Below are 13532 nucleotides of genomic sequence, written 5' to 3' on the forward strand. Positions count from 1 at the left end.
AAAGCTGAAAATGGAGATAGTGACACAAAGAAGAGAAAGGGTAAGCAGGACCTACTGAATAAGGATAGAGATACAGAGGGGACATGAAGAGGAGGTGAAATAGAGACATAGAAGTAATGCTGAAAAAGTGTGTGGGGGGAGATAAAGACATTGAAAGGGCAAATGGTGAACATGGCGTAAAGATAAGGACAGAGACAAATGAAGATTCTGAAAAAGTGGTGAGATAGGGATATAGGTGAGATGGACACAAAGAAGGGTGATGCTGGAAAATAGGTGGAATGGTAATTCTGACAGACACAGAAGGGAAATGCTGGATCAAGGAGAGACATGGAAAGACAAGGACAGAGACTGTGAAGATTCTGAAAAAGTGGTGAGATAGGGATATAGTGAGATGGACACAAAGAAGAGTGATGCTGGAAAATAGGTGGAATGGTAATTCTGACAGACACAGAAGGGAAATGCTGGATCAAGGAGAGATGGGGCTCAGGCTGGATGGAATGAGGAGAAATGCCTTGTTGGCCCGGAACTTCCTCTCCTACGTCAGAATTGACGTCAGGGAGCGGAATGCTGGTCAGCGCAACACTTCTGCAGGGAAAGCTTGGGACGGCGGTGGTTTGGGGGCTGTTCCCCGATTGCGGTGGCAACAAACCGAGTGGCTTGGGGGACGGCACGGAGACAGAAAGAAGGGGGAACAGGGAGACAGAAAGAAAAAGTTGGGGGAGAGAATGAGGTCTGGAGGAGAGGAAACATACAGGAGGCTGAAAGAAAGTAAGAAAGATTGGATGCACAGTCAGAAGAAGAAAGTGCAACCAGAGACTCATAGAAATCACCAAATAGCAAAGGTAGGAAAAATGATTTTATTTTCAATTTAGTGATCCTGTATATAGCATTAAGATAAGAAACAATATATGCAGTGTTAGATTTGTTTTATAATGGTTTTGCGGCTCCAAGTTTTTTTTTCTTTTCGAAAACGGGTCCAAGTGGCTCTTTATGTCTTAAAGGTTGCAGACCCCTGAGCTAAACCAAGTTCAGCAACACTGTTATGGTTGGTCTCAAAGTGACGTTTGACACTTGATGTGCGAGACACAACACTTTCATTACACATAATACACAATGCTTTCCCCACTGCGTTCAATCACTCCATATGTCTCTGTCCAGGCCTCTTGGAATGGTCTTCCACTATCTGTTTTTGCTTTTTTTGCTGTACTCATTTTCTTTGTTCAAGACTTCAAGTCTACAAAAAGATAAAATTTGTATAATAAAAAAAATCTAATGAAGTGCTGTATACAAATCCGTCCCCATAAAAAAATATGTGATTGGGGAATTTTACTAATTGTAGACATCTGTTTTGGTCAAAAAATATACTGTCCGGGTGAAAATCGGACTTGTGCAACCCTGCAGATGACTCTATGCACTGTCACCTCAGTAACAACCATACAAAAATAGACAAATACCCACTCCCTCCCTTTTTACTAAACAATATGGTCCCCTTTTACTAAACCGCAATAGCAGTTTTTAGCGCAGGGAGCTGCGCTGAATGCCCAGCGCTGCTCTCGACGCTCATAGGCTCCCTGCGCTAAAAACCACTATTGCGGTTTAGTAAAAGGGGACCATATTGTAAAATATAGACAGCAGATATAAATTCAGACACATTTTGATCACTAAATTTAAAATAAAATCATTTTTCCTACCTTGTCTGGTGATTTCATGAGTCTTTGGTTGCACTTTCTTCTTCTGACTGTGCATCCAATCTTTCTTTCAGCCTGTATGCTTCCTCTCCTCCAAACCTCATTCCCCCCCCCAACTTTTTCTTCCTCTCTCCCTGCCCTTTCTTTCTTTCTCTCTTCATGCCCCCTTTCTTATTTTCCTGTTTCTCTTCTTTCCTTCTGTCTCCCTGCCTGCGCCCCTCTCTTTCTTTCTCCCTGCCCTTCCCCAAGCCACTGCCACTGCCGCTGCCATCGGGGAACGGGACCCAAATGCCACCAATGGATAACGCCGACGACGCCCCATGCTCTCTCTGCTTCGGGCCGATCAATCTTCCTCTCCCCGCCATCAATTCTGCCGTCGGAGAGGAAGTTCCACCCAGCCAGGCAGCGAAAGATCGCCAAGGCAAAGGGAGTCCTGGATGATCGACTATTGGGCACCCCTGTTGTAGAGTATGTCCAGAGCACTATATGGACATTTGAAGCTAGACCTATTTTCATAACAAATAAGTACCAAAAAGGTGCCCAAACTGATCATAGTAACATAGTAGATATTAATAATAATAATAACTTTATGATGGCAGATAAAGATCCGAATGGTCCATCCAGTCTGCCCAACCTGATTCAATTTAAATTTTTTTAATTTTTTTCTTCCTAGCTCTTTCTGGGCTTGGGTTCCAACTGCCGAAATCTGTCAAAACACACCCCAGCCCATCTACACCCTCCCAGCCATTGAAGCCCTCCCCAGCTCATCCTCAACCAAAAGGCCATATATAGACACATATCGTGTAAGTCTGCCCAGTACTGACCTTAGTTCAATATTTACTATTATTTTCTGATTCTAGTAAATATTGAACTATGACCACTGGAGGGATAAAAGCATAACCATCACCTTTCTCCCCCAGTGGTCCCAACCTTCAAAGATCTGACTAAAACAATACATATCTGCCTGTATGACAGCTTCAAATGTTATGACCAACCCTATTAGAGTAGCAAGCAGGTTCCTGAAGTAGCCTCTTGGTTGATGTAGTGAACTACAAAGTTGGGGCTCAGGCCTATATACCACTTTAATACACTTATACTGAAATTTGTGAGCCTTCCAAACCCCACACTTACTGTTTTAGATGTCTTATCTTACATTATATGTATAATTTTATCTAGCATGTATTATTTATATATAACGCTATGTAGTGATATGCTGCTTGTAACCCTCCTAGAACTCCAATATGCAAGAATTTGGTGAGATATAAGATTGCACATAACATAACCCTAATCCACCTGTACCTTCATTTAGGTGACAGCTGGAGGCCCATCTAGTCTGCCCATCTGCACAATCCACCATCTCCTTCTCTCCCTAAGAGATCCCACTTGCCTGTCACATGCTTTCTTAAATTCAGATGCAGTCTTTTCTCTACCACCTCAACCAGGAGCCTGTTCCATGCATCTTTCTGTAAAGAAGTATTTCCTAGAATACTCCTAATCTATCACCTCTTAATTCCATCCTATGCCCTCTCACTCCGGAGCTTCCATTCAAATGAGACTCTCCTCATGTGCATTTATGCCAAGTAGGTATTTACACAATAATCAAAAATGCACAAAACTCGAATAAATCTCTAAAAAGGACTTCCATCTATTTTTTTCCTGTCTAGCACAAGTTTACTAAGGATGGGGATGCTTAACTTTTATTGAAGCTTAATAGATTCTATATTTAGAATAAGTTTCCAAACTATAAAAGCCTCCTCTCTGCAACACACATGAATCTATCTCTTTCTCTATCTATCTCTCTATCCCTTCTCTCTGTCTCGGGAACCCGAATGCTTAATTGTAATGCTTATGAATATTGCTTTTCTGTAAGCCTATTTCTTTAATATATTCTTTATGCAATCACCTCTGGCTGTGTTTCTTATTTGATTCTACTTCTGGTGAATCTTCTGTGAGGATATTGAACTCGGGACCTGGCGTTTTGTAAGTGCGCCTAACATAAACCCTACAACCTAACATTGTGGGGGCCACTACAATCCTTACAATATTCTCTCTTTTAGGTTTTAATTGATTTATGGAAAGAGGATCTCTGACAAACTGTCATAATATGCCCTTAAGTAGTACAGTGTATGCATTACATAAAAGGATGTATTACTAGGGCATTAAAGGTGTTTCCTGACCTGAATTAGTTACCAAGAAATTTATAAGAGCTATGAGAATGGGTTAATTTCAAGAATGGAATAGGGCTGGGGTTCTTGCTTCTGACTTCAAGCCTTCAGGTACTCTTCCCCTAATTGGGCTTTTGAGATTTTAAAAAATGCTTATGAGGTGAATAATTCTATTATTTGGTAGACTGACCCTGCATGGTGTGTCCCAGGAAGTGCAAGGTGGGGCCAGGCATCATCATTTTGAAAGATGGCAGCATGAGGACAGGAGCAAGGGGCATTGCTTTGCCTCCTGAGTTAATGCTACACAGAGGGGGCTGGAAAAGAGGCTGGGACCCCCTAAACCATGAGCAAATTTGGAGCTCGAACTCGGGAGGATTGGAGAGTCCACTAGACCACTAGAGATTTTTTAAGGGTGTTGGCGAGTTATCTCTGAGTTTAGGGGAGTCCACTAGACCAGTGGTTCCCAACCCTGTCCTGGAGGAACACCAGGCCAATTGGGTTTTCAGGCTAGCTCTAATGATTATGCATGAAGCAAATTTGCATGCCTATCATTTCCATCATATGCAAATCTCTCTCATGCATATTCATTAGGGCTAGCCTGAAAACCCGATTGGCCTGGTGTTCCTCCAGGACAGGGTTGGGAATCACTGCACTAGACCACCAGGGATTTTTGGGGGTGTTAGTGGAATGGAGGGAATTCAGAGGAAGGCAGCATGATTTTTAAAAAAAAATCATGTCAGTATATGAACCAATCAACGCTCCTGCACTGTTTGTTTGTTTTTCTGACAGCACATACTTTTAAGTCTAACACTAATTTGCATACTATCTGTTTATTGAAGAGGACCTAAAATTTTACATCAGGCTTATTGGATCAACCCTCCAACTAACAACCATCTCAGAGCACAGATTGAAACCTACTTTCCAAAATAAAAACACAGTCAATTAAGATGAGAGCTAGCTATGCCTATTCATAAAATTTAGGAAAACTAAAAGAGTTCCCAAAAACATGTTGTATGTCTGATTCTATGCTTTGCCCACTATGGATGAGCAGGTTATAAACATTATAAATATATAAATAAAAGATTTGAAATCTGAGTGAGAGGGAACTACTTTGATTACCTACATATTTTCTGGGATTGCTGGCTAGTTACTACTACTTTTAATTATTTCTATAGCGCTACCAGACATACACAGCACAAACATAGTTAGCCAAAAGATCCATCTTGAAACCTAAAATGCAGACTTAGGACCCAATTAAATGTTAATGAATGCCTCCTTTTGGCTGCAGTTCTTGAGAAGAATCTTCTAAAGTCCTTACTGAAACTGGATCAGTACCTTCTCCAACCCCTGAAATATGAACTGAAGAGCGAACCTGAACTTCAAGAGTCATGTAGAAAATTCCTGGATGGAGACTCCTTAACGCTGGCCGATTGCAGCATGCTGCCCAAGCTTCACATTGTCAAAGTAAATTCTAGTCCTCTTACTTTTAATGTGCTGATTCTGCTTAGGTCACCCTTAAGCCAGTGTGGCCTAATACCGTGTTTCTCCGAAAATAAGCCCTAGCATCATTTTCAGGGTAGGTCTTAATATAAGCCCTACCCCAAAAATAAGCCCTAGTTCCGGGATTCGCTGGCAACTCTTCAACCCGCCCCCCCCCCCCCCCGCCCTCACTGCGCAGCCTAACCTCTGCTGACCCTCCATCCTTCCCTCCCCACCAACCGTGAGTGAGCCCTACCTTCATCCGAAGCAGCGACGTCTGGCAGCACTCTAAACAGGCTGCTTGATGATGTTATCAGTAACGTGGAGAGTGAAATTCCCAACAGACAAGGCCAAGCAGCCTGTTTAAAGTGCTACCGGCCCAACTCTGCTTTGGATGAAGGGAGGGCTCACTCACGGTCGGCAGGGAGGGAAGGATGGAGGGTCAGCAGGGGTTCAGCTGCGCGACAGGGTGGGGGGTGCTCAAGGGTTCTGCTGCACAAGAGATGGGAGGGAGGGAAGGATAGAAGCTGGGCAAACTTCTGCTGCACAGGGAGATGGGAAGGAGGTGAGGAAAGATGCTGCACATTTTGAGGAGAGAAAGGAAAGAGGGAGAATTGGGGTGAAGGAGAGGAAGGGAGAGATGATCATGTGCATACCCCCAAAATAAGACCTAGTGCCTTTTTGGGCCCCAAATGAGTATAAGACCCTTTCTTATTTTTGGGGAAACACGGTATGTGGGTTCCATAAGAATTGAGAAACAGAGTATCCAGGAAAAACAGTGCTGATGTACTTACAAATTCTATGGATGGGCTGTTGGTGCATGTTATATTGTAAATGATATCATATTTTTTTCTCCTCCTCCCCTTATCTGTTATGTATTGTAGACTATATAGCAGTGTTTCCCAAGTTGGTCCTGTAGTACCCCCTTGCCAGTCAGATTTACAGGATATCCACAAGAATATGCATGATATTGATTTGCATACACAGCCTTCATTGTATGCATAGCTCTTCATGAATATTCAACTTGGATATCCTGAAAACCTGGCTAGCAAGGAAGTACTTCAAGAGCAGTCTGGGAAACACTGCAATGGAGTGTTTAAATTGTTTCTTGAATGGTGTTTCTTAGGTTTTATTTCTGTAATTTGTTTGGGCTAACATTAATTGAAAGTTCAATTAAATTTTTTTTTTGTAACCGAAGTAAAATTAATGGGTAAAAGTACCTGCAACTAAATACATGGACACTTTGTTTGAAAGTTGTCCTTTAAAGCCTACAGAGATCTATTTTGCCCCCCTTCCATCCCTCCCTTTTATCAAGCCACACTGCCAAGCAGCATGAGTTACAGTAAATGCCGAGCCATCCATTCTATTCTTTTGGGTGGCTTGCCATTTAGCTTGCGCTGCTTAGCAGTGCGGCATAATTAATGTAACCATACGTCCTGTTTTGAACATGACCGTCCCGCTTTAGATCACCTGTCCCATTGTCCCCACGCACAGCTTCGGGATGCCAAAATGGCCCCTAGGCAGCCCGATGAAACCGCATCTAAATGAATGCTAGTGGCAGCTGTGTGGCCAAGTTAAAAGCGCACAATGAGCTGCCGCTAGAGACAGAAGTACTGCTGGACAGGGGAAAGGATAAGGGGGTACTGCTGGACAGGGGAAAGTGGGGAGGATGGAAGGGAAAGGGGTATTGCTGGATATGGAGAGAGGAAGAGGTGCTGCTGGACAGGGGAAAGGGAAGGGAGAAGAGGTGCTGCTGACCAGGCAGAAGGGGAGGGAAAGGAAAAATGCTACACACTGGAGGGGAAGGTGAGATGGTGGATGGGGAGAAAGCATATTAGCTGTGAGTGGGGTTAGGGAAAGGGAAGGAAGGAAGAAAGGAAGAAAAATTGTTACAGGAGGAGTGAGAGTAATGAGAGGGAGAAATGGACATGGGCTGGAGGACAGGAAGAACATAATAACATAAGAAATGCCGCTGCTGGGTCAGACCAGTGGTCCATCGTGCCCAGCAGTCCGCTCACGTGGCGGCCCTTAGGTCAAAGACCAGCGCTCCAATTGAGACCAGCCCTACCTGTGTACGTTCCAGTTCAGCAGGAACCTGTCCAACTTTGTCTTGAATCCCTGGAGGGTGTTCTTCCCTATAACAGACTCCAGAAGAGTGTTCCAATTCTCTACTACTCTCTAGGTGAAGAAGAATTTCCTTACGTTTGTACGGAATCTATCCCCTTTTAACTTTAGAGAGTGCCCTCTCGTTCTCCCTACCTTGGAGAGGGTGAACAACCTGTCTTTAACTACTAAGACTATTCCCTTCAGTATCTTGAATGTTTCAATCATGTCTCTTCTCAGTCTCCTCTTTTCAAGGGAGAAGAGGCCAAGTTTCTCTAATCTCTTACTGTACGGCAAATCCTCCAGCCCCTTAACCATTTTAGTCGCTCTTCTCTGGACCCTTTCAAGTAGTATCGTATCCTTCTTTATGTATGGTGGCCAGTGCTGGATGCAGTACTACAGGTGAGGGCGTACCATGGCCCGGTACAGCGGCATGATAACCTTCTCTGATCTGTTCGTGATCCCCTTCTTAATCATTCCTAGCATTTTGTTCGCTTTTTTTGCCACTGCCACACATTGCGTGGACGGCTTCATTGACTAGTCGACCAGTACTCCCAAGTCTCTTTCCTGGGGAGTCTCTCCAAGTACCGCCCCGGACATCCTGTATTTGTGCATGAGATTTTTGTTACCAACATGCATCACCTTACACTTATCCACATTGAACCTCATTTGCCATGTCGCTGTCCATTTCTCGAGCACGGTTATGTCATGTTGCAGATCTTCGTAGTCCCCCTGCATCTTCACTACTCTGAATAACTTCATATCATCCACAAATTTAATCACCTCGCTCGTCGTACCAATTTCCAGATCATTTATAAATATGTTGAAGAGCACGGGTCCAAGCACCGAGCCCTGTGGCACCCCACTGGTGATGCTCTTCCAATCCGAGTATTGTCCATTTACCCCTACTCTCTGTTTCCTATCCGCCAGCCAGTTTTTGATCCACGTATTTCACCCTTGATTCCACAGCTCACAATTTTCTGAAGTAGCCGTTCATACGGAAACTTGTAGAATGCCTTCTGAAAATCCAGATATACAATGTCGACCAGGTCACCCTTGTCAATCCACCTGTTTACTCCCTCGAAGAAGTGTAGCAAGTTTGTCAAGCAAGATCTTCCTTTGCTGAAGCCGTGCTGCCTGGTCCTCATCAGATCATGTCCGTCATGGTTTTCAATGATGCAGTCCTTTATCAACACCTCTACCATCTTTTCCAGTAGCGAGGTCAGACTCACCGGTCTGTAGTTTCCCGGATCTCCCCTCAAATCTTTTTTGAAGATTGGCGTAACATTTGCCACCTTCCAGTCTTCCAGAATCTTTCCCGATTTGATCGACAGATTGGCTATTAGTTGAAGCAGTTCAGCTATAGTCCCTTTCGGTTCCTTGATAACCCTCGGATGGATGCCATCCAGTCCTGGGGATTTATCGCTCTTAAACCTATCAATCTGCCTGCATTCCTCTTGTAGACTGACCGTCAACCCTGTCAGTTTCCCATCTTCGTTTCCAGCATATAGCTTGTCGGGTTCCGGTATGTTGTGTATATCCTAATCAGTAAATACAGACGCAAAAAATGTGTTCAGTTTGTCGGAAATGGCTTTGTCCTCCTTTAGCACTCCCTTTATTCCATGGTCATCCAACGGTCCCACCGCTTCCTTTGCGAATCGTTTCCCCTTAATATATTGAAAAAACGGCTTGAAGTTTTTCACCTCCTTGGCTATTTTTTTCTCATAGTTTCTTTTGGCCCATTTTACTGCCATATGGCACCTGCGTTGATGCTGCTTGTGCTTTTTTCCAGTTTTCATCCGTTTTTGACCTTTTCCATTTCTTAAACAAAGTCGTCTTTTCTCTGATCGCTTCCTTCATGCCGGTTCTTTGTTCTTTTTCCTCTTGGATCCCTTGTTGATACGCGGTATATATAGATTTTGCGCCTCGGTGACCATGTCCTTAAAAAGGGACCATGCTTGCTCTAGCATTTTTACAGTGCTTATCCTCTTCTTAATCTTCTTCCCCACCATGAGTCTTATCCCTTCGTAATTCCCTTTTCGGAAATTCGGTGATGTGGCCGTTGTTCTGGATCAAGGTCAAAGCGGATCATATTGTGATCACTGGTTCCCAGCATCCCCTCTACTTCTACACCTTGCGCCGGTCCTCATAGTCCATTTAGAATTAAGTCCAGAATTGCATTTCCTCGCGCATTTTCCTTGACAAGTTGTTCCAGGAAGCAATCGCCTACAGCATCCAGGAACTTGGTCTCCCTACCGCAGCCGGGCAAGAACATGGGTTGGGGAGTGGGAAGGAAGGATGTCACTCTAGGGAAGAGGCAAGGAGAAAGAGAGAAAGTGTGCAGGAGGCAGAAAGGATTGGATTCATGGAGAGGGCAAGATGGCTGGGGAGGACAGAAAGGAGGGAAGGAGAAATGTCACACTTGGGGGAAGGGAGAGAGGGCAGAGAGTGAAAAGTTGAACTCATGGAGAGAAAGATATATTGGTTAGGGGAGGGAAGAAGGACCAGAGGCGAAGAAACATGCAGGAGGAAGAGAGAAAGAAATGTTGTACTGGTGGAAAGAAGGGATAAATGTTGGACTGGGAGGGGGGCCAGAAAGAAGGAAAGGAAGGGAGATGGACTGTAGGTGACAGAAAGGAGGAAGGGAGAGAAAAATGTTACACTGGAGGTGGGGAAGGGTTACAAATCTTGGCATCTAATCCTTCAGCAATGTTGCTCACAAACATATTGAACAGAATCTGTCCCAGCACTGATCCCTGAGGCATTCCACTACTCACCTTTCCCTCCTCTGAGCAAATTCCATTAACTACCACACTCTGGTGGCTGCCTGTCAACCAGCTTCTAATCTAGTTAATCACTTTGGGTCTTAACTATAGAGTTTAAGAGCCTCCTATGAGGAACTGTGTCAAAGGCTGTGCTGAAATCTAAGTAAATCATATCTAGTGCATGTCCTTGATCTCTGGTCACTCAGTCAAAGAATTCAATTAGATTCATTTGGCATGATTTACCTTTAGTAAACCCATGTTGCCTTGGATCTTGTAATTCTTTAGATTCTAAGAACTTTACTATCCTTTCCTTCAACAACTTTCCGTTATTTTTCCACTAACTGAATTTATGCTTACTGGCCTGTAGTTTCCCACTTCATCTCAGCAACTACTTTTGTGAAGAGGGACCACATTCGCTCTTCTCCAGTCCCGCGGAACCTTTCTCATCTCTAAAGATTTATTGAACAAATCTTTAAGAGGACCCACCAGAACCTACTGGAGTTCCATCAATATACTGGGATGGATCCCTTCCAGTCCCATAGCTTTGTTCACCTTTAGTCTTTCAAGTTATTCATAAACACTTTCTTCCGTGAATGGTGTGGTATACACTCAATTCTCAGGTGTAACTTTGATAACCAATCGCAGTCCTCCTCCATGTTTTTCTTACCGAACATAAGTATTTCTTTAGCACGTTTGCTTTGTCCTCATCACTCTCCACATATTTAGATATTTTGGAAGTTTGTTCTTTGTCGCTTTCACAGCATGCCATAGAGAACTCCGTGTCGGTATCCCCTGAAGAAGGCATTGTTTGAAGCACTGAACTTGGATCCTTGTTGGGACCATTTTGTTTGAATAAAACTGTTCTTTTAACTAAACTAAACTAAACTAAACCTTAGGTTTGTATACCGCGCCATCTCCGCAAGCGCAGAGCTCGGCACGGTTTACAGAGTTAAGAGGAAAGGAACTACAATAAGGGATAAAGGAGAGGGACTAAGAGGAAAGAGAGGGACAGAATACTGGAGAATGGGAGGTGATTAGATTTTTGCAAAGAGCCAAGTTTTCAAGTGTTTGCGGAAGGATTGGAAGGAGCTTGAGTTTCTGAGTGGGGATGAGAGGTTGTTCCAGAGTTCTGTGGTTCTAAAGGGGAGAGATGTTCCAAGTTTTCCTGCGCGGGATATACCTTTTATAGAGGGGAATGATAGTTTCAGTTTTTGGGAGGGTCTGGTGGAGTGTGGTTTTGAGGAATTCCAAAAGAGTGGGATAACGGGAGGAAGGACGCCATGTAGGATCTTGAAGGCTAAGCAGGCACATTTAAAGAGGACTCTGGAGTATACTGGGAGCCAGTGAAGCTTGGAGAGGAGTGGGGAGACATGATCGAACTTGCCTTTTGCGAAAATAAGCTTAGCCGCGGCGTTCTGAATTAGCTGAAGTCTATGGAGGTTTTTCTTAGTTAGGCTTATATAGATGGAATTGCAGTAATCCAGTCTAGAGAGGATAGTAGATTGAACGAGGACGGTAAAGTGAGAATGATGAAAGCAGGATCTCACCTTCCTCAACATATGAAGGCAAAAGAAGCATTTTTTTATCAAAGAGTTGAGGTGATCATTGAAGGAGAGAGAGGAGTCTATGACGATGCCTAGGACTTTGCTTGAAAACTCAAGCTGAAGAGTGGGTCCAGAAGGTAATAGGATGGAGGTGGGTAAATGATCTAATGTTAGGCCGAGCCAAAGTAGTTTTGTTTTGGACTCATTCAGTTTCATTTGTACAGATTGGGCCCAGGATTGGAGATTCGTAATACAAGTAGATATGTTCTCAGCGAGGTTAGAGAGGTTCGAGTCAGTCTCGAGGAGGATGAGGATGTCATCGGCGTAGGTGTAGAGAGTTTCTAGGGGGGATAGATGAAGGAGTTTCAGAGAGGACATGTAGATGTTGAAAAGGATAGGAGAGAGGGGGGAGCCTTGCGGGACTCCACATTTCGGTTTCCAGGGGGGGGATGAAGTACCGTTTAGGTTAACGGTGTAGGAGCGGAAGCGTAGGAATTTCGAAAACCAATTTAGGACTGTGGAGCTTATGCCTATTTCGGAGAGTTGGAAGATAAGGATATCGTGATGGACGACGTCGAAAGCTGCGGAGAGGTCGAATTGTAGGAGAACAGCGAATTTCTTGTGAGAATGGAGTTGTTGCACCTTAGAGATTAGTGAGGGATTCGGTGCTGAAGTTGGGTGCACTGTTTGGTTTTTGAGCTGAGGACTTTCTTCTTCCCTTTGCTACCTTTCAACTTGGACCACTGTTTTTCCACTTCTCCTATATCTTCCCATCCAATCAGCTCTTTCTTCAGGTACTCTCCGATGCTACTAAAGTCCGTACATTTGAAGTCCAGGACCATCCTCCACTTTGGCTGCTATATTGAACCAAACCATATGATAATTGCTACTTCCCAGGTGGGCCCCCACTCAAACATTAGAGACAATTTCTCCATTTGTGAGCACCAAACCTAGTACTGCTTTTTTCTTCATAGGCTCCATCACCAATTGTCTGAGCAGAGCCCATTGAAAAGAATCCATGATCTCCCTACTTCTTTTCAGTTCCATAGACAGAACTTTCCAGTCCGCATCCAGCAGGTTGAAATCACTCAGCAACAGCACTTCCCCTTTCTTTCCCAACTTTTGTATATCTGTAATCAGATCTTTGTCAATTTGCTGTGATTGAGTTGGAGGTCTGTAGACAGCACACAAGTGGATAGAAGTTCCATCTTCTCTTTTCAAACAATCCATATTGCTTCTTCATTTCCCCAGGCCCCCTGTATTTCAGTCACTTGGATATCTGTGTTTACATAGAGAGCTACTCCTCCACATTTTCGACCATCTCAGTCCTTCCTAAAAAGATTATATCCCTGGAATGTTGGCGTCCCACCCATGGGAATCACTGAACCATTTCTCTGTGATAGCAACAATATCCAAGTCTGCCTCCAACATCAGGGCTTGAGATCCTGATTTTTGTTGCTTAGACTGTGGGCATTTGTGGCCATTGCTTTCTAGCTACTATTCTTCAACAATCTCATTTTTTGTATAGTTTTTAATTTCAGCTCATTTCCTGTTGCTTCGCTAGGAAGTGAATTGCTAATATTCTTGTTTTCATTGCTATCTTTATTATCATCAAATCTTATCTTTTGCTGAGGGTGGCCACCAGATGTAACCTCCATATATATACCACCCCCACCTTCTAGTTTAAATGCCTAGAAATCCATTTCTCAGCTAGGATTCTTTTTCCTGCCATGGTAAGGTGCAGCTCATCATTACAATACAGTCTCTTGTTTTTCTATGTATTGCCCC

General features: G+C 43.7%; 1 protein-coding gene across 1 annotated transcript in view; it reads left to right on the top strand.

Moving 5' to 3' along the window:
• Positions 1–13532, top strand: part of CLIC3 (chloride intracellular channel 3) — a 73884-nt gene that overhangs the window by 51617 nt on the left and 8735 nt on the right. Inside the window, exon 5 of the mRNA XM_033960467.1 lies at positions 5142–5317. Coding sequence (XP_033816358.1) covers positions 5142–5317 — 176 coding nt within the window. The remainder of the gene's footprint in view (positions 1–5141; positions 5318–13532) is intronic.

This window comes from Geotrypetes seraphini, chromosome 10 (genome assembly GCF_902459505.1).
Source record: "Geotrypetes seraphini chromosome 10, aGeoSer1.1, whole genome shotgun sequence".
In the NCBI taxonomy this organism is placed as follows: domain Eukaryota; kingdom Metazoa; phylum Chordata; class Amphibia; order Gymnophiona; family Dermophiidae; genus Geotrypetes; species Geotrypetes seraphini.